The 26,014-nt window shown below is 37.4% G+C and overlaps 1 protein-coding gene across 3 annotated transcripts in view; it reads left to right on the forward strand.

The window, feature by feature from the left end:
* ZDHHC2 (zinc finger DHHC-type containing 2) overlaps nt 1–26,014 on the forward strand; it is a 72,981-nt gene that overhangs the window by 36,503 nt on the left and 10,464 nt on the right. For 2 of the 3 annotated variants that reach the window (XM_021077422.1, XM_013984983.2), the window contains exons 4-10: nt 6,901–7,021; nt 12,270–12,339; nt 13,213–13,245; nt 18,636–18,756; nt 20,989–21,121; nt 23,543–23,669; nt 23,933–24,025. In XM_021077422.1, coding sequence (XP_020933081.1) covers nt 6,901–7,021; nt 12,270–12,339; nt 13,213–13,245; nt 18,636–18,756; nt 20,989–21,121; nt 23,543–23,669; nt 23,933–24,025 — 698 coding nt within the window. The remainder of the gene's footprint in view (nt 1–6,900; nt 7,022–12,269; nt 12,340–13,212; nt 13,246–18,635; nt 18,757–20,988; nt 21,122–23,542; nt 23,670–23,932; nt 24,026–26,014) is intronic. The other variant, XM_021077421.1, reaches the window with a different exon arrangement.

Consider the following 26,014-nt stretch of genomic DNA (forward strand, 5'->3'; position numbering starts at 1 on the left):
CCCCTCCCCCAACAAGCAAATCCTGGACTGTTTTCATTTCCTGATTTTTCTTTTTCAGTTCTCTTTGCATTTCGTCATTGTCAGAGTCTCCGTCATCTCTCTTGTCTGAGACTCTGCAGTTCTCTCCTCTGTGGTGGTACGCTTTGCTGCACTCCCTTCCAGGAAGCTCGCAGAAGTCCACCCTTCATCCTGAGGCTGAAGCTGGACACTTCCACGCTGCTGCAAATGACTGTCAGTGACTCGGCCCATCCCACTGGGAAAGTCGGGTCTTCTCAGTTTGGCAGACATGACTGTTGTCCACATTTCTGAATCCTCACTTTATCCTCTAGTAGTTCTTAATTATGTGTTGTTTCTTGTGTACACCATGCCATAATTTTGTTTCTAGAAAATTCTTACTTCCCTTCTCATTGAAATAGGCTTGCTTTTATTCACAGTAGTAGCTCCTTCTTTTCTGGTTCCTCATTATCTCCTGAGCCCCTAAAGCATTGGATTATCCCAGAGCTCGACCTCTGGACCTCTTCTCTGACGTCTCTATCTTATGGCTTTATATACCATCTCATTATACATCATCTCATTGCTATGGCTCTCAAATTAATCACTAAGCGGATCTTCTCTCCTGAACTCCAGACTCATTGTCAGCTACCTATTTGTCATCTAATAGGAATTTCAAATTCACATTTCAAATGCCTGGAAACAAACATGATTTCCCACCCGCTCCCTGAATCCTCCTATTCCTAAGTATTTCCCATCTCAGTAATGGCAGTTCCATCCTTCCAGTTGTTGAAGTGAAAATCTTGAAGTCACCCTTGGCTTCTGTTTTTTTTTTTTTTCCTCTCAGATCCCACCCCCAGTCAGTCAGAGAATTCTGCAGGCCATGCTCTCAGAGTCCCCAGGTGAGAGCTCACACCTCACCCCCCCACTGCTTCCACCCTGGCCCAAGCCACCAGCATCTCCACTGGCATTTCTAGCACCCCTTCTGCACATTTCCTTGCTTTCGTACTTGCCCTCTTCTGTGTATTTTCAGCACAGCATCCAGAGTGATCCTTTCAAGAAATACAAGACACTTCATGTTATTCTACTCAGCACTTTCCTACAACAGCTGGGCTCATTTAAAGTAAAAACCTCATTCTCTACTATAGCCTAAAAGGCTGAACCTGGCCTGGCCCCATACCACCCCTCTGGCCCTCTTTAATGCTTTCTAATCACATTGGTTTCCTTGCTGTCCTATCAGAATGCTAATAAGCATATTTCTTCAGGGGCCTTGAAATTTCATCTTCCCCTTTGCCCTGAAACACTCTTATTAGAGATGACTTCGTGGCCAGGCCCCTCATTTTCCTCCATTTCTGTGTTTCTGCTCAAGGATTACCTTATCTTCCAGGCATTCCATGACTACTTCATCCAAAATAGCAAAACCCTGTCCTTGCATTCCTTGCTAAACCCTACCTTGCAGTATTTTTCTCCATAGCATATCATCTGTAACTCACCCTGTCATCCTTTTTATACCATCCGCAGAATATAAGCCTTACAACAGCATGGGTTTTATTTATTTTGTTCACTAATCCATCACCAGTACCTCGAGCAGTGTCTGATCCTTAAAATGTACTCAATAAATACTTGTTAAATGCTTGAAAATAGAGAAGTGGTTATGTATGTAGATGCAGGTTTGTGTTTACAGCATTGGCAGAAAAGTTGAAGTGACTTTTAATTTCTCCCTAAAATTAAATGTGAGATCAGGAGTTCCCATCATGGCTCAGTGATTAATGAACCCGACTAGTATCCTCGTTGGATGTGGGTTCGATCCCTGGCCTTGATCAGGGAGTTAAGGATTCAGCATTGCTCTGAGCTGTAGTGTAGGCTGCAGACATGGCTTGGATCCTGAGTTGCTGTGGTGTAGGCTGGCAGCTACAGCTCCTATTCATCCCCTAGCCTGGAAACTTCCATATCCCAGGGGTACGGCTCTAAAAAGACAAAAAAAAAAAATGAGATCAACAGCTTAGAATGATGGAGGAAAGGGGTTGACTGAGGTTGGGGAGAGCAGGAAAGGTCTGAAATATTGGTTGGAGAGTGTGGAAAATGAAACAAGACAAAAAAGACCAAAGAAAAGCACTGTATTGAGGAGAAGTTAATATTGATGAATGACAGTGCACTCACTGTTTCATACCAGGCTTTGTTGGATGATTTGTGTAAAAAAGACATATCCCTCAGTCACGTTGTATTACTGTAGGAAATACTATTTATGACCATTTTACAGATGAGGCAGTTAGGCTTGAACATTAGCTAATTATCCAAAGTCATTGAGTGCTAGCGTGTGGCAGAGCTAACATCCAAACCAAAGTCTCTTTGACCATCATGGCTGCACTTCTTGTCACTATACCACACTCTCCTGTGAGGAGGGGACACCACAATGGTGGGGGGGGGTGCTCAGGACATCAATAGGAGCATGGAGAAAAAGTAACAAGACTTTTATTTAAATGTTACTCTTTTATTCTTCTATTTAAATGTTTCTACTTGAAAAAAAGTTTCAGGAGTTCATGCTATGACACAAGGGGATATTGGTGACATTTTAGGAGTGCTGGGACACAGGTTCCATCCCTGGACATGTACAGTGGGTTAAGAATCTGGCATTGCCAAGCTGCGGCTTAGTTAGCAGCTGTAGCTAGGATCTGATCCCTGGCCTGGGAATTCCATATTCTGCAGGGTGGGTTCGTTACTGCTGAGCCACAATGGGAACTTCGGAAGTTGATAAAACTAAACAAAAGCACAGCAGCTTGTGTTAACTGGCCAAAGGACTGCCCTAATCTGGAGGTTGGCGACAGGACAGGTATATTATCTTTTTTTACCCCTGAGGATCTTCCATGGCTTCAGATCTCTATAGATGTTATTTTTCCTCAGATCTGTCACATGTTTTGGTACACTAGTGTTCTGAGGGAAGGGACTGTGTATTTGGTGCATTCCAAAATAGAACTAGATATTTTGACATCATCTTATGTAAGTAACAATTCTACAAACCTCTGTTTGGTTTTTGGACCTGATACAGTATGCTGTGTTTATCTATTGATATGGAGTTTTCCAGTTCCATCACTCACTAGAATTACCTCTAAGGTTAAAAAATCCAGAACTCTGTAGAAAAGGTAAGAAAACATTGATGGCTTTAATCCTTATTAAGTCTTTTATTAAATTAATTTTCTTTCCTACCCGTGGCATATGGAAGTCAAATTGGAGCTGTAGCTGCTGGCCTATACCACAGCCACAGCAGCACAGGATCTAGCCATGTCTTTGACCTACACCACAGCTCATGGCATTGCAGGATCCTTAACCCACTGAGTGAGGCCAGGGATCAAACTTGCGTCCTCACGGATGCTGGTCAGATTCATTTTCACTGAGCCACTAGAGGAACTCCCTAAACTAATTTTTAATGCTAGGTTTTAAACCAATTTTAGAAATGGACAGGGGAGATAAATCTGCCTGAATTATGGGAATCATGATTCTGACAATGGCAAGTTAGAGACTGGGGTGGAAAATAACTTTTCCTGTGATAATTCAGTGCTCTGACTTAGCCTGCTGGCGCTTGTTCCCTTGTCCATTCCACAGTTAGAACAGAGGGCTTACTCTGTGCCAAGACTTGATCCCTGCCCTTGTTGGGTTACATGCCTGTGGGAGAGATAGACAAAGGGCAAATGAACACACATAATTTCACATTATAGTGTGTAACACAAAGAAAGCTCACATGATCTGATGGAGAGTATACAGGGGGAGGGGACAGAGTTGTCAGGGTTCCTACCCTAGTAAGGGAGTCAGGGAAGTTCTTTGAGAAGATGACATTTAAGCTGAAACTAGCAAAATAGGAGCCACCCATCGAGCGTGAAGAAGAATATTCTAGGCAGAGGAATCAAACTGTGCAAAGTTTATAAATACTTTCTCTAGATTGACTTGTACTGTATTACAGCATCATTTGATCTTATACTTTTTCTATCCCTCAGATATTTCCAAAGAGGACACACAGTTCTATAAACAGCATCAGTACCCTTGCCTGTTTGTCAGTGCTTTTCTTTTTTTCTAAACAATGACTAGTACTTTCTAGATTTTAAAGTAGTGTCATCAACAGCTGCCTGATGCTGGCCTAGAATTTTTTTTTTCCTTTTATGGCCACACCTGTAGCATATGGGAGTTCTTGGGCTAGGGATCGAATCGGAGCTTCAGCTGAGGCCTACATCACGGCAACACCGGATCCCAGCTGCCATCTGTGAACCATGCCACAGCTTGCAGCAGTGCCGGATCCTTAACCCACCGGGCGAGGCCTGGGATTGAACCCGCATCCTCACAATGCCAGGTCCCTCCCAGAAACAGTGTCGGGTCCTTAACCCTCTGAGCCACAATAGGAACTCCCTTGGCCTTGAATTTTTTAAGAAAGAAAGAAATTCTGGCAAATCCTCTGATAAACCAATATGATTGCCCATGATGGATCAATAAATAATTTGGGTTTTTTCCCCTGTCAGGTCTTGGATTCTGTTAATAAGATCTGAAGGGTGGCACCATCTCCTTACCTCGGCTTCCCAGTGAAGCTCTTTTTCAGAGTCACTTTGAGAACAGTGGGATGGATCGTAGGAATCCCCTTCCAATTGAGAGATAATTTTCCATCTGAAGGTGCTATGGCTCCCAGACTTTTGATTCCAAAGTATTTAATCTTTTGCTTCTCCTGTCCTGCCTCTCAGATAATGCCACAAGGGACCTTTTCTGGGCTTGAGACTCAACACTGCTCACTGCCTCTCACCACCCTCATTTGTATATTCAATTAATTAGAATAATTGTGTAAAATACTTCATTTTAGGAGTTCCTGTTGTAGCTCAGCAGGTTGAGAACCTGACCAGAATTCATGAGGATGTGGGTTCAATCCCTGGCCTCGATCAGTGAGTTAAGGATCCATTGTTGCCATGAGCTATGGTGTAAGTCGCAGATGTGACTTGGATCACCCGTTGCTGTGGTGTGGGGTAGGCCACAGCTGCAGCTCTGATTGGATCCCTAGCCTGGGAACTTCCACATGCCGCGCCTGCAGCCCCCAACGCAAAACCGAAAAAACCCCTTCATTTTATTTTAAACTGAGATTTAAGGTAGCAGGCAACTGCAGAGCACTTGATAGAAAGAATACACTAAGCTTCCATAAATATGAGCTTTGTTTTTTTATTTGTTATTTGTATTCACTTGAAAAACGATTTGGTCGAAGTGTAATTTGAAACACCATGAAATGAATTAATAGTAAGCAAATGCCGTGAACTTTTAACAGGCAGAAAACTTCATGTGGAGAATACTTTTTTCCAAACATTTTTCTAAAACTCTTACAGTGAAAGCTGGGATTGGTATCTTTAACTTCAGTAGAATTATCAACCTCTGAACAAAGATTTTTAATTCTTTATTTCTCCAGAGATAAAGATTTAGGCTCAGATATCATGACCTCAATTTCATCAAATTGTTTTTCTTTCCTACATTGACATACTTAAAGCATTTTAAAAAACATTTTCAAAATTGTACAATTTGTCATACATATAAAAAGCATATATAATGCATAGTTTAAGGAATAATAAAATGAAAACACTTAAACAGTCACCCAGCCAGTATAGAAACATTATATTTTCAGTATCTTCTATGTACTTCCGTGCCATGTGTTCCATATTGTATTTCCCTGAATTTCTCAAGAAGTAACAACTATTCTGAGTTTTGCATTAATCATTTCCTTGTTTTCCTTATAATTCTATCATAAATATGTACCCCTAAATAATAGCGTATGTATGATTTACATATATGTTCATCAGTAGGTTGAGATTCTTTGATACACAGCTGTAGTTCATTGAATGTTAAGGTCCATACAGGATTCAATTATTTGTATATACCATATTCCAACTTAGTTGTTCATTATCCTTTTGGTAGACATTTGGGATGTGTTTAGTTCTTTACATTTCAAATAATGATGCTATGAATATCCTTGCACATGTCTTCTGGAACACATTTATAGGAGGTCAGACAGACTTTTTTTTTTGGTCTTTTTGCCTTTTCTGGGGCTGATCCTGAGGCATGTGGAGATTCCCAGGCTAGGGGTCTAATTAGAGCTGCCACCGGCCTACGCCACAGCCACAGCAACTCGAGATCCGAGCCAGAGCCGAACCACATATGCGACCTACACCACAGCTCAAGGCAATGCCGGATCCTTAACCCACTGAGCAAGACCAGGGATCGAACCCGCAACCTCATGGTTCCTGGTCGGATTCGTTAACCACTGAGCCCTGACAGGAACTCCCAGACAGACTTTTTAAACTGTTTTTTTGTGATTATCAAGTTGGAGCCCAAATAAATTTTCATTTTTTGCAAATAAGTATTTTTTTACATTGTATGGGCCAAATTGGCAGTATAAGAAGTAAAATTAATGAGTAGTTCGTTTGAGTGCTGCAGAACTCATGTAATGATTATCCTTAAGTTAAAACTCACCTACTTGAGAATACATGCTTGATGTATTTGCTTCTGTTTTTTTGTTTAATGATAGCCAATTGAAAAATGCCATCCATTGAGCCCAATTTGTTAATTATACCATTTCACCTATTAATGTAACTAATATTTGGCTAGTATGCTGCAGTTCCTAAAGCACTTTTACATCCTCTTGAGTTTCACAAACCTCTGAAGAAGTAGGTATTATTATTTTTTGTGTTGTTATCATTATTACCTTTTCTAGATTGATAAACTAATGATCCATGAAGCTAACAGATTTGCCCAGATTTCAAGTGCTATTACCCTCTGAATATGTGTGCTATATATACCATTAATATTTTATAAAGACTTTTCTTGTGGGTATAGTAGATCAATATGTTATCATTTCTTTGAGAACACTGATTAAAATTTAAATTTCTTCCACAGTTCCACCTCTCTTATGCAGAGAAAGAGTTGCTGGAGAGAGAGCCAAGAGGAGAAGCCCATCAGGAAGTTCTTAGGCGAGCAGCCAAAGACCTTCCCATCTACACCAGGACCATGTCTGGAGGTAGATGATAACGTGTGCTTTGGCAGGACAGGTTGTGGTCACTGTTAGAAAGCAGAATTGCACTGGAAACTGTCCAACCCTCATTGAAACACAGGGTCTGTTAAAACTCTCTCCAAACAATTCCCTAAAACAGCATGGAAACATGAGTAATGCTATAGCACAGAGACCTCAACCAAGTCAGCCCCGACGTTACTTCTAGTTGGCTTCTCTAGTTGTGATTCAGTGAAGATGTTAGAACTGCCGAAATCTCGATTTGTAGTTATATATATTTTCCAAGTTTTAATTATGGACCTCTTATTCTTACCTAGTTCAAAGAGCAGTATCTATAATGAATACAATATTGATAATTTTACATAACTTTAAGATCGTTATATAAATCATGCCAAACTTTGTGTAAGTATTGATTCAATTTCTTTTTTCTTTTTTCTTTTTTTTTTTCTTTTTAGGGCCACACCTGTGGCATATGGAAGTTCCCAGGCTAGGGGTCGAATCAGAGCTATAACTGCCGGCCTACACCATAGCCACAGCAATGCCAGATCTGAGGTGTGTCTGTGACCTACACCACAGCTCAAGGCAATGCTGGATCCTTACTTAACTCACTGAGCAAGGCCAGGGATCAAACGTGCATCCTCATGGATACTAGTCAAGTTCATCACTGCTGAGCTGCAATGGGAACTCTAATACAATTTCTTTGTCTTTAAAATGTACGGTAAGTTTTAAAAATCTTTTTACAAAAGCAACTCAAATCTCATTTACTTGGGTCAGATTTTTAAGGAGATTTAACAGATATCTAATTTTAAAATTGTCTTAAAAATTGACACACATGGACTACTGGTTCTTGCCCACCAAGGGTCACCCAGAAATGTTGGGACTTTAGGCTCACGCTGCCCTTTTCGGTGGCTGCTAATTACTCCATGTGGCTATTGAGTACTTAAAATGCAGCTTGTCCAAATCGAGGTGTGCTTTAAGTGTAAAACTAGTTTCAAAGACTTAGTATGAAAAAGGGAATGTAAAATATCTCATTAATATTTTTATATTATTTATATTTGTTTCTAACTCACTTCAGACTCATAATTGAATATAACTCTAAGCCCCACACATGATCTTTTTCCTGTTTGCTTTTTACTGTTTTTCAGTGAGCAAGTGGTAATTCCCTGATCCACAGTATTATGCCACCCATAGAGACAGAGATGTGCTTATGTGTGTTTACATATATTTACCCTATGTAAGCCTACATGAATACTGAGGAAATGCAAGCCCCCTAAGAATAAATTACTGCACAAGTTTCCAAAAGTATTTAAGGACAGTGACAGTATCAGGTGCAGAAACCATGCCTCCCCATTCTTAGTGCAGTTCTTGTCTACTGGACCCCTTGATACACCGAATTAAGACCAGGAGGGAAGCATAAGTCATACCAGCACAAAGTATTAATGTTCATTAATAATAACAAGTACATTTTTTGGATTTATAAGTCACCTCCTTGTGTGGTTTATATGTTGCTAAGGTTTTCATCTCTTGTATGCCTGCCTCCTGGGATAAATTTAGGATTCTCAACATCTGTGACACTCTGGAACAGAATCAGCACTTCCAATTATAACCTTTATTTTGGAGTTCCCTCTGTGGCTCAGCAGTAATGAATCCAGCTAGTATCCATGAGGACGCGGGTTTGATCCCTGGCCTTGCTCAGTGGGTTAAGGATCCAGTGTTGCCGTGAGCTGTGGTATAGGTACCAGATGTGGTTCAGATGCTGAGTTGCTGTGGTGTAGGCCAGCAGCTGCAGCTGTGGTTCGACCCCTAGCCTGGGAACTTCCCTATGTCATGGGTGCGGCCCTAAAAAGCCAAAATATATATAATTGAACTTTATTTATATTTTTAGTACAAAAATTCTGAATGCATGCCAAAATCAGCCTTAACTGATGGGCGTCCTTGGCTAAATGAAATTACACAAGGTATAATGAATAGATTATAACACTAGTGTGATTGACCTCCTTCTGGAATATGTGGAATGGCAAGGTAAGCACGATTTGGAATGGACAGTCCCTGGAGCAGCCACAGTACCCCCGAGGCAGGAAGGTGAGCGGGATCCTCCTCACCCCACCCCAGCCAAGATCCTTGGGTTCTTTGGATAACTTCCTTCCTCAAGCTGCGGGAGGCTGTGGACTAAAACAACTGAAAGGTTAAGTTGATGGTCACATGCTTTATACTTTACAGAAGATTGAAGAAAGTGGAGGGTGATATAATTTAGGATTCTCCCATTCATTCTAAATCCACAGTCTTTCCTCCAAACCTAAAAGAGAAAAATACTAGCTGCCTAGGTTACACTGACTGCTATATGCAGAGAACAAATCCAACCACAGACTTGGGTGTGGGTTGTAGAAGGTATCAAGACTGCTCATCTCACAACTGTTTGTCCTGTGCTTTCTTCTGATCCAGCCATCTCTGGTTTTCTGACAGGACTCTCCAAATTCCATTATATTATTAATTATTCTTATTTTTAATAATGAGGACTGTGCTTTTTTATCTCTCTCTTACCCTTGACCCCTTCCCTACCAAAAAAAAAAAAAAAAAAATTGTAGATTTTTTTTGAGTAGGGAGATAACCATTAGAAGCAATGTAATTAGTTTGTCATTTTGCACGCAGATGTTGGTGACATTTCCTTTTCAACATTTACCAGAAAAGTTTTAAATTATGTAGCATGTGAGTAAATTCTCAAAAAATTCAAGCAAGACAGTTTAAAATTCTCCCTTCACCCTCTTGCTGTACAGTGGGAAAATAAAAAAAATATAAAAAAAAATAAAATTCTCCCTTCACCGTTAGGACTTTTTAAGTGACAATCAGATGGCTCATTTCCAATTCCAGTGGGATGATTTTAGTTGAATGTAATATGGCACATGTAGTTTTTTTTTTTAATTATAAGACAAAACTTCCATTTTTGAAAGACTGAATTTTTTTTCTACATTTTGATTTCTTTTGAGTTACTGCCCACTTTAATTTGAAAGGTTTTTTTTGCCTAGTATACTTTAAAGTAGGAATAATCAGGAGTTCCCTTGTGGCTTAGTGTGTTAAGGGTTCGGCATTGTCACTGCTTTGGCTCTGGTTACAGCTGTGGTACAGGTTTGATCCCTGGCCTGAGAGCTTCTGCATGCTATGGGCATGGCCAAAAAAGTGAGAACAAACAAACAAACAAATGAATGAACAAATAAATAAATAGAGATAGTCACCACTTGGAGAGAATCCAGCATTGCCCACCAAAACTCACCTGGAAGTTCTTTGACTTTAGACTCATGCTGCCCATTATGGTAACCACTAGGCTTTTGTGACTACTGACAACTTAAAATGTGACTGTAAGTATCAAACACATACAAGTTTCAAAGGTTTGGTAGGATTAAAAAAAAAGTAAAATATGTCAACTAGTGTTTTATATTAATTATATGCTGAAATAATATTTTGGATATATTAGGTAAAATATTAAAATTAATTTCCCCTGTTTAACTTCTTTTAACATAACTCCTGGATAATTTACAAGTACTCATGTGGCTCATGTTATATTCCTTCTGCACAACACTTCCTCACACTCTGGTGCTTCACATGAGCCAGTGATACCTTCTAGCTTCCCTTGGAATGCACCTTTGAGACGTCTTCATTCAAGAGATGAACAGGCCATGCTGTTTATCTCTGGAATTCCTGGGAAAGAAAGTTATAAGGGGATGATTAAAAACTTATTTCAGTATTGCAAAAACTCCTCCTAGGCCTTGTCATCTTAAAAATAAAGCTGTTTTTGTTTATAGCAACCGTTTCCTTTTTTAGAGATTATAATGTTAGCTAATATAACCTGGGTAGTTGTTTGTTGCAATTTTTTTTCCTTATTTATTTATTTGGCTTTTTTTTTTTTTTTTTTTTTAGGGCTGCACTTGCAGCATATGGAAGTTCCCAGGCTAGGGGTCGAATTGGAGCTGTAGTTGCCAGTCTACACCACAACCATAGCAACACAGGATCCAAGCAGAGTCTGCAACCTACACCACAGCTCATGTCAATGCCAGATCACCAACCCTCTGAACGAGGCCAGGGCTTGAACCCTCATCCTCATGGATACTAGGTCGAATTCATTTCTGCTGTACCACAACGGGAACTCCTTTTTTTCCAAATTTTGAATTCATTGGTTTGATTTTGCTGGCCCTCTTGGACTGCCCACTTGACTGATCTGTAATTTTGGCAGACTGAGTGCATCCCATCAGATGCTGGTGTAGTGAAAAAGCATCTCCAAAGGAGCTCAGGAGTGAGCACTTTGTGCTCTGGGAAAACTGGCAGAACAGGTCTTCAGAGAGTTAGATATTTTCAGGAGATTTTATGAGCCCCCTTCTTGCATCTCCTCATATCTAGAAAAGCACTAAAATCCTTCATGGTGACATCTGCTCCTTGTAACTAGCAGTTACCTTCGGGAGACTAGCAGCGACCCCCTGTAAAAATGTGTGCTTTGGTTACATGTACCTCCTCCTTCCCCAAAATCATATGTATATTGACTGGTCTCCCCTACTCTGTGGAGCAGCATTTCAGAGATTGTCTGAAATGCTGCCCCCAGGCTAGAGTCCTCATTTTGCCCCGAATAAAACTGAACTTTCAAAAAAAAAAAAAAGAAAAAGAAAAAGCATCTCCAAATCAATCATCCATAATTGTCTCTGATTTCTGTATTAGAGAAGAAAGCATCAGGACTTCAGTCAAAATAATTAAAATTCCCTACTGGAAATACTTCCAATCTTATATCTCACCTAGCAGAGGTCTGAGCTCTTTCCCAGTTAAAGCAACTAATTAAGCTTATTCACAAATTTCTAAAATGTATTTGTCAAAAAAAATCTGCGAAAATATGACTGTATCCTCACCTAGTTGTCTTGGCAGGGTACAGGGAATGAATTGATTTACTTGGAGACATTCTCTTTACTTTGATAGAAATGGACATAGTTGCCCCCTTTATGAGTCTTAATGTGACTATTTTACAATGATAAATATACTTATAATTGAGAGTGCCTTAGAAACATTTCCCCAAAAGCTTTTCTGTTTTGGAGAAACCTCTCCAAAGAACTTGAGGCTGTAGACAAGTCATTCCATTTTTGTGTTTACACAGCATCAAATATGTCACTTGTAGCAAATTTAAATTTATTATGCTTTTTAACATTTAAATGTGGGTACATGATTCAAAGTCATTTAATTGTCTCTTCAGTTCACTGTTAAACCTAAGACTTTTTGTTCGTAGCAATCCGCTATTGTGACAGATGCCAACTTATCAAACCAGACCGCTGCCATCACTGTTCCGTCTGTGATAAGTAAGAAAACGTTCTACTTCTCAAATGTCTACATGCTGGTGGTCTTTTTATTTAGTATGTTTCTTTTCTCACTGCTTTCCACATCATTTCCTTTCTTCCTTATTCATGTGTTTCAGACATTTATTTAGGAAATGTAACCAGCACAGAGCACGGTCACTTGCAGTAACATGAGTGTGGCCAAGTGCATGATTTTTAGCAGCTCATACTTGGCTAGTTCGAGTGAACAAATACTTCTGTGATTCATTTCTATCTTCATAAAGATAATTCAGTTGCCTTCATGACAGATGTTCTGTATTCCTAATATACCACAAAGACAGTACCACTGGGCTTAAGGCTTGACATCTTAAGGGAAAAGTTTTATCCAGACTCTCTATACATTTTTTGACATTTTGTACTTTCTTTAGCACAAGATAGTTGTACACTAACATACTGTGTTGTTTTTAGAAAATGAGTTGTTTGTATCTTAAAGCGTGTATATGTATATATTTTTAATTTTATTGGAGTATAGTAGACTTAGCAAGTTGTGTTAGTTTCAAGTGTACAGCAAAGTAAATCAGTTCTACATATAAATATATCCATTCCTTTTCAGAATCTTTTCCCACATAGGTTATTGCATAGCATTGAGTAGATTTTCCTGTAAAGCATTATATTTTGAATTTAGAGTTCTCTCATTGTATTACCTGGAATTGGCCATGGTATTTATTTTAAATGAGCGATTTTGCTATTACTCAGTCTTTCGATAAGTCAATAATTTTGCAGTATTTTACTTGCCACGACTTTTTTGAAATAACTGCTTTATATTTTCCTTTTATAATGTATTGGGATAAATTTTGTGGGATGTTGAGTTTTGTATGTGTTGTTTTGTTTCCTTAGATGTATTTTGAAGATGGATCATCATTGCCCATGGTGGGTATGACTCTATACTTAAAGAAGTTTCTGTCCTTTAGAACATAAGTTGAATCATTGATCTATTTAAATCTTTTTATAAATGTTGCCTTAGCTGACTTAGGAGGTCCTTTCAGATTTAGTTTATAGTGTTTGTTTAGTTAGCTCAAAAGAACCTTTATTTGGGAGAGAGTTTCCATTAAATAATTTTAACTAGTGGATTAACAATGTAAAAGTTTTCTCATATTCTCTGAGAACAAATGGTTGTCTTTGTATGTACATGTATAAATACGGAGATTCTAAATTATTTCTGACAAATTACACTAAAATGTATACATAAATTATCCACAATGCTTCGCTTAAATTAAAGTTTCTTATTTATTATTTATTTTTATTAAATGAATTAATCTAAAAATTTTTACAAGAATGAATTCATCTAAAGTTTTAACTATTTTAAAGACAACTTAAAGAATAGAATAGCAAATATACACACATATATTTAAACAAGGGTTTTGACTTAGAATTCATTATTTTTTTTTTTAAAGTTCTAAGTCATAAAATTAGGTAACTTAATAGAGGATTATTTGAAAGATCTAATTAGCTAATGGAGGTTGATTTTTCTACCTTGTAATTCCTTGTCTCAATGTGCACATACCTGTGACCACCACACTAAGGTTGCAAACCAGGTTGGATTTAGACATTAAGCAGGTCATTCTCCAAGCCTTCCTTATCTTTCAGGGATGGTACTGGGGAAAGGTAGACATGCATACAAATATATGCCAGGTATAGGTTTAAACATTTGCAGTGAATGGTTACCTTACCTGCGGGAAACAGTAGAGGAATGTGGAGTTTTGCAGGATTCTGTATCTCTCTCCAGGATACCTCTTCTTTTTCTCCACCTAGATTTTCTCCTTTAACATGCTAAGGCTAATTAACTCTATGAGAATAATGTTCCTCTTAAAAATAACCTCCATATTGAGTATTAATTTTTTTTCTTTTGCTTTTTAGGGCTGCACCCATGGCATATGGAGGTTCCCAGGCTAGGGGTCGAATCGGAGCTACAGCTGCCAGCCTACACCACAGCCACAGCAATGCAGGATCCAAACCGTGTCTGTGACCTACACCACAGCTCATGACAATGCTGGATCCTTAACCCACGGAGCGAGGCCAAGGATCAAACCTGAATCCTTGTGGACACAAGTTGGATTTGTTTCTGCTGCGCCACAATGGGAACTCCTGGAGTATTAATTTTCATTTGAGGTCACTCTTGCTTTCCTCATTCTTTCATTCATTTTATTCATTCTGTTCTCTTTCTCAGCAAGTACTTTTTTACCTATTATCTTCAATTATAAGTTTTTCTTAATCCTCTTATATCTCACCTTGCCAGTAACACATGCTATCAAGCCCCCTCCCCTCATCTTGCCACAGTCCAATTGGGAGTTCACTGCACCTGCAGTGGACAGATCTCACGCCCACCCGCAGCTCCCACCTCAGGCACCACTGTTTCTCTGCTTCTCTGCCTGAGGACTGTCTTCTATTTGGTGGCAGGGCAGGTGTGGGGAGGCATGGTGGTGTTCAACTCATACTCTGGGAAGTTCAGAAATGCCAGGGTATCAATGCTTCCAGAGGTTACCCTCAACTGGTGAGGGACTGGCCAGGAGCACCTGCTTTATTGGCTTTTCTCCTTCTTTCTGGATAACTGTGTGGTCTAGGTATAATTTAACAGAGTAGTAAATAAATCAGGGACATAGAGTTTTTATTTCTCTTCTGTTTCTAACATAACATAAGGGATAGTGATGATAAGAAATGGAGAGGTGGATAAGAACTTGAAGCAGGATTAATTCCAAGCTAGTACACATCTATGAAACTTGCCATTCCTTTGCTATCCTCAGAAAATTACCAATATAGAAAAGAATGATTTACTATGATAGCAGTCTTTCTAAACGTGCGATTAATTTGGCTTTAAAAGAAACTTAGAGCATAATTTGGTGATCTTTCACATTTTGACAAACCCAGTTAAATAAGTCAGAGGGAACAGATATAAGACTCTGGAGTTTTAAAGAATGGGTTCAGATTGCATGTCTGTACACCACCCGTTGTCACTCTAGACCTGCGTGGCAGTGTGGAAGAGGTGGAATGTACTGATGGCAGTGCCTTTCAGCTCCTGTGATACTGCTTCTCTGCACTGTCGCTTCCCATGCTGCAGCCCCAGCCCCAGCCCCCATCTCAGCTCCAGACACTCCCCTGCAGGAAGCAGTAGCCAGATCGGCTTGTGAAGGGTTTGGTGCCTGCTGAAGAGAAGCTATTTTATTTATTTTAAATTTCAAATTTAAGTTCTAAATTAAAAAATTTATAGATAATACGCACTTGTGGTTCTAAATTAAATAATAACGGTGCAGGTGTTCTTAACCTCCTTCTCCCTACCTCCTTCTCCTCTTCACAAGGAGCCGTTGTTGCTAAATGTCATGTGTGCTTTTCAGATATAAATCTGTATGTTTAATATTTTTTGTGCCCACAAAACATTTTTTACACATTTTTTTAGCACAGGTATTTCCCTTACAGGCTGGGTCTGTGCCTTTTTTTTTTTTTCTTCACTTCACTGGAAACATTTTCATTATTATATATACAAAATCTTGTTTACAGCCATTATGTGAATATAACAGTCACTAATTACTTTTAGAATTGTCACAAAGTGTGGGGCAACCTTTTTATTGAGGTATTATATACGATTTTGAAGTTTAGTTATCTGTCAACTTAGAGCATTTGAAAAATCAGAACAGTTGCCTCTCTGTTCTCAATGACTTCAGTGTATCCACTGTGGCTGGTTACATGTTCTCATCGGGATGCAGGGGATCAACCTCACACTTCTGTTTTAATTACACTAGAGATCCTGTAGTATTTGCCTTACTGGGTTTCCTATCAGAGATAGTTTTTCTTTTAATATAAAATCCTTATTAATTAATTATGTTAATAATGTACCTTGACTTTCCAGTGGTTAGGTAACACTAATTAAATAATTTTACCTTCAATTTATTGAGTGCTTGTCTAGAGACAGTATGTCCATATATCTGTAAAATCTGTAACCCTTAGAGCAATGACAGATGCTATTAGAAATGATTCGTCCCATTTTAACGTAGTGGAAAGTGAGGCTCAGAAAAATTAGAGTCGCTTAAAATGCATAACAAATTTTTTGGACTTCAAAGGCAATTTTCTTTCCATATTTTTTCTATATTCTTTTTCCAATTTAGACTCAGAAAGCAATTCCCCTTAAAACAGAACCAGGAGATGTTTACACTGAATTTGAACAACTAATATAAGGGATATTTACCTAGAATGTGTTTTATTTCTCCATATAAAGTTATTCAGACCCAGAATACATGTACTTCCTTTTCAAATTGAGTCTACAAAGCAGTCGGCAGTTAAAATGTCTAGCCGAAAGCTATCTGTCATGAGGAGAGAAAGGTATTATTAAAAATAAGTATTATTACTATACTTCCTTGAGTATAAAGCACATATCAAACTCTAAAATACTTGGTCTTTATTTACTGACTTTCTCCTATGTTTCCTGGCTCTGACATGACAAATTATACCATACCCCTAAATAGAAGTTAAAGCTAAATTAGATGTTGTAAAATCTATGTTCAAAATCATTTTCCTTTCAATAAAAACACTACTTGTCATCTAATAAATACAAAACTCCCTCTTACATTCCTGTAGAAAGGGAACAATCTCCTGTCCCTTCTCATTTTCCCTTCGTCCACAAAAGAGTCATTGTCCAGTCTTAATACACCCAGCCTTTGTCTGACCATTTGTCTCTCTTGGAACCAACACAAGTAAGCGAAGGGAATATCCTGTATCCTTTTGTGACAGAATACAATTACACTAGACTTGTGTGGAACTGTTTGCAATATTATTTCCTGCCATTATTTCATTCAGCTATCATAAGAGGCATTCTCAGTAATTGGTTTACACTCACTGGAATCTCTAGAGCTGCAAATGTAACTGCTTTCATACAGTGCACACCCACAGTTTTTGCCTTCTTTATGCATTTGTCACACACAATATCCTTAAGTTCCAAAATTGCTAAATCATATGCCATTCCCTTGGCCTTATATTTTTTTGAGGTCGAAGAGATAAACATTTTCCATCTGTGTTCCAAATTTCTAGTTTATTCTTAAGTGTTTAATTTTTGAGTTATTTTAATTTTAAAAAGTGTATAATTCTAAGAATACTTAACATGGGTTATGTCCTCTTAACAAATTTTTAAGTGCACAATATAGCATTGCTAACTCTAAGCACAGTGTTGTACAGCAGATCTAGAACTTATTCATCTTATATAATTGAGTAAACCATTTTTCATATGAACATAGTTTCACCTTAGCAATAGAGAAAGAAGAATGTTTCCGTTTATTAGCAGAGGCAGTAGAGAACAAGATTACCTTATCAGCATTAGAATAGGAGTAAAGCTGTTTGAGTAGAGGAATATGTGTATGTTCTATGCAGATACGTTTATTATACCAGTTAACAGAGTTAACTAGTGAAGATACCAGCTATTTATACAAAGTCATCTAGGAATTCCCTTGTTTTATAAAAAGGAGGGGAGGGAAAGCTTTGAAAAGAAATAGAATAAGTGTTACTATAAAGTATAGATTGTATTTGTATTTATATTTGTTCATATTGTAGTTTGAATTCTTACAGTGATTTCAGAGTAGGAACTGAGAATTATAAATCTTCATACTTAGAATCATGGAACATAGAGCTGACTCTCAGAAAGGATATCAGGATGCTTATTTAACAGTTAAGGAAAATGAAATTCTTAGAGTCTATGGTACCTTGTCAGGACAACATAGTTATTTAGCATCAAATGTTTATGATGACTTCTCTGGCTCCCAGTCCTGTTTCTTTTCCTCAACTCCCCATTTAATATGCTCTGATAATCTGGTTGCTTCAGTGCTAGGCTGACGGCATGCCAGTAGTCTGTGAAGATATTTCATCTAATTGGAAAAAACTTGAAAGATTTTTTAATTAATCGTAATTGGAAATCAAACTCAAAGGTAGCATAGAGAAGAACTTAGAAAATTCCTCTTATCTGCCTGGTACTAGTAGATTTGTCACAGGATCTATTCTTAAGGAAGTGCTTATTTTTATAACTGAATAAGAAATATAGGGTTCATGATTGATTAAAGTAATATTACATATCATCAAATTTTAAAAATATGAACATAGAAATTCCTTTTGAGTGAAATGGATTTTTTTAATGTTTGTATGTGTAAAGGAATCTTTCAAGTTATGCTTAAAGAAATGCCAATAAATTTTAAATGATAGGAAACCAAATACTTTTAAGATTGAGCATATGTATATTTAGGGTGACAATGTAAAACTCATTGAAAATGTTTTTGTTTTGTTAACAGGGTGAACAATTGTGTTGGATTTTCAAATTACAAATTTTTCCTCCTTTTCTTGGCTTATTCTCTGCTCTACTGCCTTTTTATTGCTGCTACAGATTTACAGTATTTTATCAAATTTTGGACCGTAAGTCATTACCTTGGTGACTTTTTGTGGTATGCAAAAATGCGTATGTAGATTTTCAATAGTGAATTAATCCAGACACTAATTTTACAGAGTCGAGCTAATTTATATATAGTCAGTGCTCATTATTCGCAGATTCTGTATTTGTGAATTCACCTACCGGCCAATATTTATTTGTAACCGCAAAGTCAATACTCACCATAGCTTTTGTGGTCATTTGCAGTCATGCACAGAGTAGGAAAAATTTGAGTCACCCATGTTCACATTTCCAGTTGAAGTCAAATGAAATGTCATACTGCCTTCTTATTTGAACCTGCATATTGTCACTAAGTGTGCTTTTCCGTCTATTTAGTGTCATGTCTTTTGCATTTTTGTGCTTCTTTTGTTGGTGACTTCGTTGTTTAAAATGTCTTTAAATGTAGCGCTGAAGTGCTGGCTAGTGTTTCTGAGCAAAACAAGAGACTGTGATGGGCCTCATGGGGAAAATTCATGTGTTTAGATAAGCTTCCTTCAGGCGCAAATTATGGTGCTATTGTGTGTGAGTTCTGTGTTATTTAGTATATATTAAATAAAGCATCAATAGGATGTTAAGCTGAAACTCAGGTAGAACAAGGTTATTACATATGGATCATTTGAAAAAAATACTGTTTTCAGAGGCTTGTAGGAAGCTAACCTTTATTTTCCTTAGGAGAAATGGTTCAGGATTCACAAATTCAGTGTTCATAGCACCTTTATAGAACATCACTACTGCGAATAACGAGACTCGACTATATAAGGTTTTATTTTTTAGTATTTAAAGATAGAAGAAATTCTTTATGTGTAAAAAGATTATTAAATGCATTATATTTATAATGTCCTGAATTGTTATTAGATATATGCTTTGGGCAACTCATTTGTTTTCTCCACTGTGTATTTTAAGTGTAAGTTAAATGAAATTAGAATTAAGTAGTTTAAATGCCCAAAGATACTCCTCATGAATACCAAATAATGGTTAAAAAAAAAAAAAGTTATCCCTTGCCAGGATTGCTTTATTAAAATTCATTAAATTATCCTTCATTATGGTATGACATTCTGAATTGCTATATCATTGATGTGAGATTTGAATCACATTCAAAACTAAAGATTTGTTGAAAGCCTACTGTGTGCCAGTTACATTGCTAAGCACTAGGAATACATAGGTGAATGAACATGTTCCGAGCATTCAAGGATACTTCCCAGGTCCGGCTTCAAGGGTGACCCCTGATGAATGTCTGAGGGCGTATTCCCTGACTACTCCTCATTCCTCTGGATGGTTTTATTTTCTTTCTAAACCACAAATATATTTGTGAAGGAATGATTCACAATTTTCACCGGGAAGACTCTGCTGTCAAAAGCTGTCAGTGAGGTCTTCCTACCTGGGTCAGTATGTCACGTCCTACAGGATACTGAAAGAGAATATTAGAAGGGACACCTCCTAGCAGCTCTGGTGTTTCACCAACTGTCCCCACACCTGCCATTCTAGAGGGAGGTCAGATATCCTTGAACATAGGAACAATGAGTGTCAGTGTGGTTTTGCTTTGAGATGGCCTCTTTCATCCTGTGGCTATTGTCCAGTTTATTTTAGATAAGTGTTACACACTAGTATTGATCTTTTCTGGAATGATTTTATTTAAAATAGCTTGAAGCATTATTGTGGATGTGTTGTGTGTGTTTTTGTAGATGATGCTGTTATTTGTAGTGATGTAAAACATCAGTGAGAACAGTAGCTAAATTGTGCAGTTAACCTTCATTTTCTGACATGATGATAAAACTGTTTAAACATTTGTAAACCTGGAGTATGGTAACAAAGCATTTTTAGGAAGTAGATTAAAAAGTATATTTTATAGTTCCTTTTATCTTGCTTCCTACTAGTGTAGTTTATACACATATCAGCATAATTTTTCTATGAATTTGGTTATACAAAACAAAATAAATGTCCCCGCTTTTATCTTTCCCATGTGTGTATATATATATGTATATATTCATATATATAAATGAATATATATGTATCTACATATGTACATGTGTACGTACATGTTGTATTAAACACTTATTTGAATCTGAAGATATATTTTTTCTTAAAATTTTAACATAAAGCCATGTATCTTTCTCCATATCTAAACTTATGAAAAATTTTAAGCAAAAAACAAATCTTATAAAAGTATGGGAAAACTTATCCCTTTGACAAAACATTTTATTTTCTTCCTTTCTTTATAGAATGGCCTACCTGATACTCAAGCCAAGTTCCATATTATGTTTTTATTCTTTGCTGCAGCTATGTTTTCTGTCAGCTTGTCTTCTCTGTTTGGCTATCATTGTTGGCTAGTCAGCAAAAATAAATCTACATTAGGTGAGTATCCAATTATTGTAGTTAACAGAACTTTAAATACAAAACTAGATATTCATCAACAGTTGCAATATGATTAAATGCTAACTTGTCCTGAAGTTGTAAAAATCACTCCTATTTCCCCAGTGTCTTGTGGGACAAATACATATCTACTCATACCATATATTTTTTTGACTGTTCATTGTGTGTAAAGCATTGTGTCTGTACAGTGGCGAGCAAGGTAAAACAGTGAGAGGCATAGAAAATCAATAACCAAACATAAAAGTAATTTAAAAATGCAAAGTGATTTGAAGGAAACAAACAGGATGTTGTGGAAACAACCCAAATGTCCATCAAAGGATGAATGGCTGGAGAAAATGTGTTATTATCTATAAACAGAAAATTATTCAGCCATAAGAAAAGGTACTGACGAACGCTACAACATGTATGTGCCTCAAACACATGCTAAGTAAAAATCAAATACAGAATGTTACACATTAAATAATTTATATGAAATTATAAATTTATTTATGTGAGATACCCAGAGTAGGTAAATCCATATAGGGAGAAGTATATTGGTGATTTCCAAAGGATAGGGGAAAAAGGGGAATAGAGTAACTGTTTTGGTGAGCATAGGGTTTCCTTTCAGTGGTGGTTGTAATATTTTGGAACTTGGTATAGGTGGTAGTTGCAAAAAAATATAAATGTACTGGTGTTCCCATTGTGGCACAGCAGAAACAAATCTGACTAGTATCCACGAGGGTGCGGATTTGATCCCTGGCCTTGCTCAGTGGGCTAAGGATCTGGTATTGCCGTGAGCTGTAGTGTAGGTTGCAGATGTGGCTCAGATCCCAAGTTGCTGTGGCTGTGGCTGTGGCTTAGACTGGCAGCTACAGCTCCAATTTCAATTTGACCCCTAGCCTGGGAACTTCCATATGCCACAGGGTGCAGTCCTAAAAAGCAAAAAAGTACTAAATACCACTGTATTCACTTTAAATGGCCAATTTTATGTTCTTTATGTTTCATCTCAATTTTTAAAAAGCTAAGAAATTTTGGAATTTTAAATTAAAGGTCCATCTCTGTGGTTGGCCAAAAAAAATTTAAAAATAAAAATAAAATTTAAAAAGCTAAGGAAAAAAAAAAAAGAGCTACAGATATTTGAGAAACTGTTCAGGTGACTGAAACATAGAAGGCTAAAAAACAAAAAGATAGGTTTGAGGAGTGAGCAGGGACTAAGCTAAGTAGAGTCTTCTAAACTAAGAGTAGGAGTTTGGGAATGCAACCAGGACTTAGAAATCTTTATGATCTTAAAGGACACCCTCAAGCTATGAGATTCTGTTATAGTAGTCAGCGAAGATTAATTGTAGTACACAGTGAATGTTCATTTTTAATAGTCAGGTAAGATCACAGCAAATAGTATTGCAGTGAAAATACTGGTATAATAATTCTAAACAAAGTATCTTATTCAAATTATATGTAGAGCAATTAAATTATTTTTCAAATGTAAATGCTTCTGCAAGCTTTTAACTTCTAGAAACTTCTAGATTTAACTTGTAACACTGAAAAGACTTCCTCTGGACAATATGGTCCTAGAATTATTAAAATGTTTTATAAAAAGGGTGATGAATGTTGAAGGTCTTGCACATCACCACATTTTTCACAGTACCCTGACTCTGCTAGTTAGATTTTTTTTTTCTTTTTAAAATGCTGGGCAGAAATCATTACCTTTCTATATTTATTCACATCCCCAAACTAAAATTTTAGATTCTGCATCTCAGCATTATTTCAGAAGAAAATGCAGCAAAATGGACAGGACATTGATAATCTAGTTCAAGTTTCACTTCCATCATTTGTTTTTTTCCTGTGATTTTGGGCAAGTCCCACAGCCTCTCTGAACCTCAGCTTTCATATGCAGAGTGCGCGTAACCGGATATGATGTATGGTTCTGCACTGGATCCTGTTTTGGACAAAGAGCTTTAAAGTATATGTTTGATCAACTAGGAAAATTAGAATTGGATGAAATGAAATTTTAATGAAATTGGAAAATGGAATTTATTAACTGAAAAAAAAAAGATCATAGAGTGTGTATTTAGTTTCACTTTGCTTAAAAAAAAAATGTTTATCTATCCATCCAGCCATCCATCTATCTAATAAAGATGTAGATTACTTTTATTTGCTTGTTTGTATTCTTTAATTTTTTCCAATTCATGTGTGTTGCTGCAAGAATAAAAGTGTTACTTAAAAACTGAAATAGATCTAATGATATTGTATGTTTGTTTTAAAAGAATAGGCAGTCTTCATTGCAGGGCGGTTGATAGACACACAAGCAGTCAAGGAGGCCAGCCATTAGTTTTCAGTTTGTGCATTTAATCCAGTCATTTCTAACGGTAGGGGGACTAGTCGATGTGCTCTTTACTCATCTGATTGCTGTACCGTCTTTTCTAGAGGCATTTAGAAGTCCAGTATTTCGACATGGAACAGATAAGAATGGATTCAGCTTGGGTTTCAGTAAAAATATGCGACAGGTTTTTGGTGATGAGAAGAAGTACTGGTTGCTACCCATTTTTTCAAGGTATTTTGTTGTGAAAATTTTCAGGCTTTAATGAAAGTAATCCAACAAAAGAGCTCTGTAAATCTGCTTAAGAACTATTCTGTAAAGTATTATTTTCTGGTTTATTATTAAATCAGTGTGTAAATCAGCTACTCACATCTCCATAAGCATACTGTGTTGAAGCCAATGTCTGATATACATATTGTGTCCATAATATAACTGTGTTCTGCTCACAGACATCACCTTTTTCACCGCGCAACTTTAAGTTTTTATTTTCATTTTAGTCTGGGTGATGGCTGCTCCTTTCCAACTTGCCTTGTTAACCAGGATCCTGAACAACCATCTACTCCTGCAGGATTGAATTCATCATCTAAAAAGTAATCCCATATTTTTTTTCTATCTTACTGTCACATAATATATTTTATCCTCTTGTGTCCTTTGATTATATTGTGCCTTGAAAAAAATTTAAGAACTTAAGATAATTGACTACACTGGTTTCCACTTCGAATGAGGGAAGGAGAAATGTAAGAGGAGGGGCACATAGGGAGCTTCAGTTATAATTGCAAAATTCTGTTCTTAATCTGGGTAGTCAGTGAACAGGTGGTGATTCTCTGTACAATTTGTTTGACCTAAATGCATTTTGATTTTTTTAATGTGGTCCTTAAAAAAAAAAGTGTAAGTCCAAATTAATCCCCTTAGTGACCAAGTGAGCAGACAGGCTAAACTTTCCCTCTCACCCTCCAGGTCTCTTTTTGGTGGTAACTGTTATAAAGAGATCAGAAAAACTTTCCTGGATCAGGTTTTTGGAGATGAAATAAAATCCCAGACATCTGCTTGACAGTCCCATCAGCAGTGTGCACCATATTCTCGGTGCTCTCTAAAGACTTCTGTGCATCATCTGAGCCATTTCAGTGGAGAGAGGAAGGATAGGGTCCTAGAAATTCATTGTTTGGAGACTTACGCTGCTGCTCTAAGTCTTTTGGTTCCAGCGTACCAAGCATTTGAGGAAGACCTGAAACTGAAATCTGACTTTGCTACTAACTGGCAAAAGGCAAAAATACCTAAACTTTAATAATGCCATATAATGAAATTTTAAGTTCAAAGCACTTACTGTTTTACATCCTTCAGACAGTTTTCTTTTTATGACCATATCTCTGATTTTTAAATAAAAGCCAACAGCAAAACATAGCCATAATGTCCTTAGTTAAATTTTAGAGGTTTTCTTGGTTGCTGGAATGCTATGGAGACAGACCTGTGCTATACTCCTTCTGTATACTTCATGTTTCTCATCGATCATAGCACTTTCCTGTGGAGCCTGGCCTGGCCCCAGAATCCTTCTCAAGGCAGTGATCCTGGCAGTCATTCCAAAATCATTTTAAATTGTCACCTCATTTCTACAGTGAGCTATGTACAGACCACATTCTAGAGAGGAGAATCTAGGGAGGAGGCCATTCTGTGTGTCACAGAGATACTCAAAGGTACCAGAGTCTTACTGGGTCCTGCCTTGAGAGTTTTGGCTTGAAAATTCCAGAGCTAAATGCCAGTTTTTTTAATGCTTCAGCGCAGAAAAATCTAGTTTTAATAAATTACTTAGAATATGTTCTCATGCTTTTATGAAGTTTAACAGTTTTCAGTAATGACTTTTTTCCTTACAAAGTGGTTTTTATAGTTTCAGACTCTTTGGGTTTTAGAGATAGTATGTCTCATACTAAGTGTACTGTGGACATTGGGATAGATCCTAGCTCTGGTACTGTTAGCTAGAGAGGTGATCTTGATTAGGTCAAGTAACCTCTCTAGGCTTCCCTTGCCTTTCCTTTAAATGTTGAAATAGGATTTTGACGAAGTTTCTTGTACAGAATTCTGTCATTTCCTCTGATTAGCCTACATAATTTCTGTGGCTAGTGTTGGTCTCCCCTCTGGACTCCAGAGTTATGTATTTGTCTACTTAACGTTCCCACTAAACGTCTACAAGTCACGGCCAACTGATCAGGTGCAAAAGCAGAACTCTTGATTCCCAGCATCTGTACACCCTCACCCCCATTTTGAACCTGATTTCTTTTCCTTCTTTCATATGTCAGTAGTAGTGACCTCCATTCTTCCAGATGCTCAGGCCACAAACTTTGGAATCATCCAGTTCCTCTCTTTTCGTGACCCTGTGTACGCTCCATCTGCAGGTCCTGTGAGATGGCCCCTCAAAATATATCTACAACTTAAATACTTTCTTCCAACCTCCAAGGCTGCTTTCCTGGTCCAGGGCATCATTTCACAGCTGGATAATTTTAATACCTTTGTTACTGATTCCATGATTGGCCTACTCAAGTCCATTCTCCATTAAAAAGGCGGAGTGATGCCTTTAAAACGTAAAT

The sequence above is a fragment of the Sus scrofa genome, chromosome 17 (assembly GCF_000003025.6).
Source record: "Sus scrofa isolate TJ Tabasco breed Duroc chromosome 17, Sscrofa11.1, whole genome shotgun sequence".
NCBI lineage: Eukaryota > Metazoa > Chordata > Mammalia > Artiodactyla > Suidae > Sus > Sus scrofa.